Source organism: Galeopterus variegatus, unplaced genomic scaffold, assembly GCF_000696425.1.
Source record: "Galeopterus variegatus unplaced genomic scaffold, G_variegatus-3.0.2 Scaffold5395, whole genome shotgun sequence".
Classification (NCBI taxonomy): domain Eukaryota; kingdom Metazoa; phylum Chordata; class Mammalia; order Dermoptera; family Cynocephalidae; genus Galeopterus; species Galeopterus variegatus.
Window position 1 is genome coordinate 63,481 of NW_007731506.1, and position 3,944 is coordinate 67,424.

Sequence of the window (3,944 nt, forward strand, 5' to 3'; positions counted from 1 at the left end):
CAAGGGCGCCCCTCGGCCGCTTCTCCGCCTGCGTGAAGGTGAGGGCCGAGTGCTCCTCCTTGGTGATGTTGATGTAGAAGCAGGTGTCGGAGGCCGCCAGGGTGTGCCGCGGCCCCGGGTTCAGCAGGATGCTCTTGTCCTCCTCCCGCTTCAGCCCCATGAGGCACACGCCGTACCTGGGCACACGTGTAGCTCGCTGCCACCGTCCCCGCCTGCCACCCCCGGTGGCCTCCTCTGGGCCCTGGGCTGAGCCCTCCCCTCGCGGGTGTCAGGGACCCAAGGACCCGGGGTCAGATTCAGGAGGGCCTCGGAGCAGAGGCACGGGGTGGGTCCTCCTGTGGACCCCGCGCCCTGTCCCTGTCCCTCCCGAGCGGCCCGCATACTTCTTGTGGGCGTGGAAGGCGGCGTAGGTGAAGCTCTTGCCCTCATACTCGCGGAAGAACTTGCTGTCGCCCATGCGGATGTGGTAGACCTCGTTGCCCGAGCAGCGCCCGTACATGCGCTGCCACTGCTCTGGCGACTCCTGTCCTTCCCTGCCGGGCCACGGAGCACGAGGGGCCGTCACACCCAGCCTGGCTGCCCCTCCCACCCAGCTGGGTCTGCAAATGTCCCCTCTGCTTGCCCAGGGCCGGCCCCTTTCCTGCCGCACGTGACCCCTGCCCATCGAGGGTCCCCCCAAAGCCCACCCGCGGGTGGTGCGCCCCGCCCCTGCAGGCCCTGCCTCATTGCCCCAGGCCGGCCGGTTGGTGGCGGGCCAGGGCGGGCACTCACTGGCCGCGGGACGTGTGCACCAGCAGCGTGATGAGGGTGGAGGTGGCCGGGCAGACGCAGTTGAGGGCCAGCATGGCGAACTTGCACTCCTCCTCACACACCACGTGGTCTGTGGGCACAGCACGGTCCCTGCCTGCCACTGTCCCCACAGCACCCACCCCTCCTGGCAAGCTGCACTGACACCCCACCTGCCACTCTCCCTGGACCCGCATTGGCTGCTTGCAAACTCCTGCTCTGCCCATTGGGTTCCAGCCCCTCCACCTGGAGCCTGGGCACAAGGAGCCTCAATGGTGCACCCACCATTTCTTCCCGCATCTTCCAGCTTGACTGAGTTGATGCTCCAGAGCTGAGAGGTCCCACTCACCTGTCCCCAGGTGCCCAGTGTGGGGCCTGCTCACCTGTCTCCCCAGGTGCCCAGTGTGGGGCCCGCTCACCTGTCTCCCCAGGTGCCCAGCAGGGGGCCCGCTCACCTGTCTCCCCAGGTGTCCAACGTGGAGCCTGTTTACCTGTCTCCCCACATGCCCAGTGTGGGGCCCACTCACCTGTCTCCCCGGGTGGCCAGCATGAGGCCCGCTCACCACACAGTGCTCCTGCCCCCACCCTGGCTCCTGCACTCACTGGACCCACGTGGGCTTACACCCACCTTGGATGCAGTGGGGACAGAGGGTCTGCTGTCCCCCTCTGGCACCTCCTGGTGCATGTGCCTGTCAGTGCTCCAGCCCCGGCCCCTGCCAGCTGCACACGGGCACACTCACCTGTGTGCGTGCCTGTGCTCCCCCCAACGTACCAGCAAACTTGACGTGAAACTTGTTCTCGGGCTTGAGGATCTGGACGTAGAGGGGACAGTTGGGGGCAAAGTCCTTCACGGCCCAGGCTCGCAGGATGGTCTGGTGGTCCTGGTGGGGGGGAGGTGTGGTCAGCATTGAAGCCTGCCCGGAGGGGTGGAGGGGGGCTGTCCCGGGCTAGGTGGGACCTGTGGCCTCACTCACCGCTGCCGTGCGGTCCACCTCGTTCCTGCTGCTGAGGATAAAGCAGGCCTCCCCGTTGTCCATCCTGCAAGGCACCAGGGCTGAGCGCTGGCAGAGGAGTGTGGAAGGGAGGCCGCCCCCAGCAGGACGTCGGGGAGGCAGGTGAACGTGAAGGTAAGGAGAGGATGGGGGGCCGGGAGGCGGCCCCTGCTCCAGGCTGGTCAGGCCCAGCCCCTGCGGGCATCCTGGGCCTCTCTGAATGTGCCCGGGGCCTCTCCAGCCTCCCTGGCCTCTCCCTGGCACGCACTGGGTTGGGTCAGGATGCCCGGACAACTCCAGGAGGGTCCAAGCTCGAACACTCGACAAGGCACACGAGCCAGGCCTGTCCCCTCCCCCCATCATGCACAGACTGACAATGGGGGGGTAACGGAGGGGCGGACCCTGGGGGACAGGTGTGTGCTGCTGATGGTAGTTGGAGCCACCCAGCCTTTCAAGCCAGGGCAGTGACTGGGAGGCCCTGTGCTCCTTAGGCAATGGTTCCCTTCCCCCTCACCAACCCCGTTCTCTGAGCCCTTTGCCCCAGCTTGTCCCTGAGGCTGCCCAAGTAGGAAGGGCATCGGGAGGCGTGTGAGGCGCTCTGAGCCATGCTCTGCTAGCCGGGGGCTGCCTAGGTCTGTCCGCACTCCAGCCTTGTCTCCCAGGCTGTCAGGGACTCAGGGGTCACCGGCTGGAAGAGGTGGGCCCCGTGGAGACCCCACCTCACTGTGTGCTAACCATCCGGGCACTGGGGCAGCTGACCAGACCTGGGACATCAACTGGCTTCTGGGGGGCCATCCTCTGTGCCCCCACTAACCTGGGGCTAGGCTGGGCGCAGAAGGGAGGGGAGCACTTGAGAGCAGAGAGCCTGTCCCCTCCCTGGCCTGGCCGCCCTGTGCTCTGGGAACCTGTGTGACCGCTTCCAGCTCCCCTCCCTAATCTTCCGAGAGCTCTGCTGCAGAAACCAATCGGCCGCTGCTGGGAGCCCGTCTGAGAAACTGCCCCTCACCCCCCAGGGCGGGGGAGCCCCCATGTCACCTGCTCCACAGGTGCCCCAGCCCCTGCGTCCACCACCCTCAGCTTGTCCCTGCCTCACCGGGCACATCCTCTCCCCCTGCCCCACTGGTCTGGAGCTGGGCACAGACAGGTGCGTCAACACATGTGCACCGTGGACAGAATTGCAAAAAGGCTGCATCCCATAGCTCAGGGCTCAGGAAGTGGGGGGCCAGGGAGCCTGGGTGCTGGGTGTCCTGCCCCTCCTCGGCCCTGCTCAGCCCACAGTACACCACAAAGGACATGTTGAAACTCCTGGAGTAAAAACGTGGCCAGGAGGGCCTCCCAGAGTGTCTCAGAACGTGCACATCCTGGAAAGTTCCATGGAACAACACCTGCTTCTTTCATCAAACCGCGTTGTCAACTTGTCTAAGAGAAAGATCCACCCTCGGCCTTCCTCGCACCTTGACTCACCAGCCACTCCCTGCCCCTGCTCTATTTTGAGCTTCCTAGAACGTGGGAAGGAAAATTTCTCAGACTTGGAGCAGGGGAGGGTGGGAGTTCCCTAAGGCTGACCCCTCACCCGGTGGAAGGGAGATGGAGGCTCGGCCAGGGTGGGCTTGCCCAGGCTGCTCAGCAGTGGGCGTCGGCGTGGGGACAGGGAGGTCTGGCTCCACGGTCCCACCAACCTGGGCCTGGGTTGGGCGGTGGGCACTTAGCTGGAGCTCTGAGATGCCGGATGGTCCACTCCTGCTGCCTGCCTGGCTGAAAGCCTCTGGACACCCACCCTGGGGACCCACTGCTTAGAGCAGCTCATGGGTGGGCCGGCTCAGGACCGCACGCTCGGCCAGGAGGCCTGTGGCTAAAGCCCCCCACCCTTCACAGCCTGCGTGCCTCAGGAAGGGGGCTTGGGGAGCCCGCCCAGCCCCCGAGACCCAGCCGTGCCCCCGCCCCCATGGGTGCTCACTTGGCTCGCATGAGGTCCTGGTCCTTGAGCGCAGAGCCCTGGAGGTAGATGACCCGCTGGGACCACAGGGGGATCTGCAGGACTCTGCGTACCTGGATGTCCATCTCGGTGGGGCACAGGATGACCACGTAATAGTCCTGCCGGCCGGGCCCTGGGTCAGACCCTTTGAGCAACCCCTGCCTGCCTCTCCTGGCCCGTCCCACCCTCCT

The 3,944-nt window shown here is 66.0% G+C and overlaps 1 protein-coding gene across 1 annotated transcript in view; it reads right to left on the reverse strand.

Moving 5' to 3' along the window:
• LOC103604782 (potassium channel subfamily T member 1-like) overlaps positions 1 to 3,944 on the reverse strand; it is an 89,641-nt gene that overhangs the window by 22,914 nt on the left and 62,783 nt on the right. Inside the window, 6 exon segments of the mRNA XM_008589353.1 lie at positions 1 to 176; positions 384 to 533; positions 772 to 880; positions 1,559 to 1,667; positions 1,761 to 1,824; positions 3,736 to 3,872. The exon segment at positions 1 to 176 is cut by the window's left edge and continues 9 nt beyond it. Of these exon segments, the coding sequence (XP_008587575.1) occupies positions 1 to 176; positions 384 to 533; positions 772 to 880; positions 1,559 to 1,667; positions 1,761 to 1,824; positions 3,736 to 3,872 (745 nt within the window).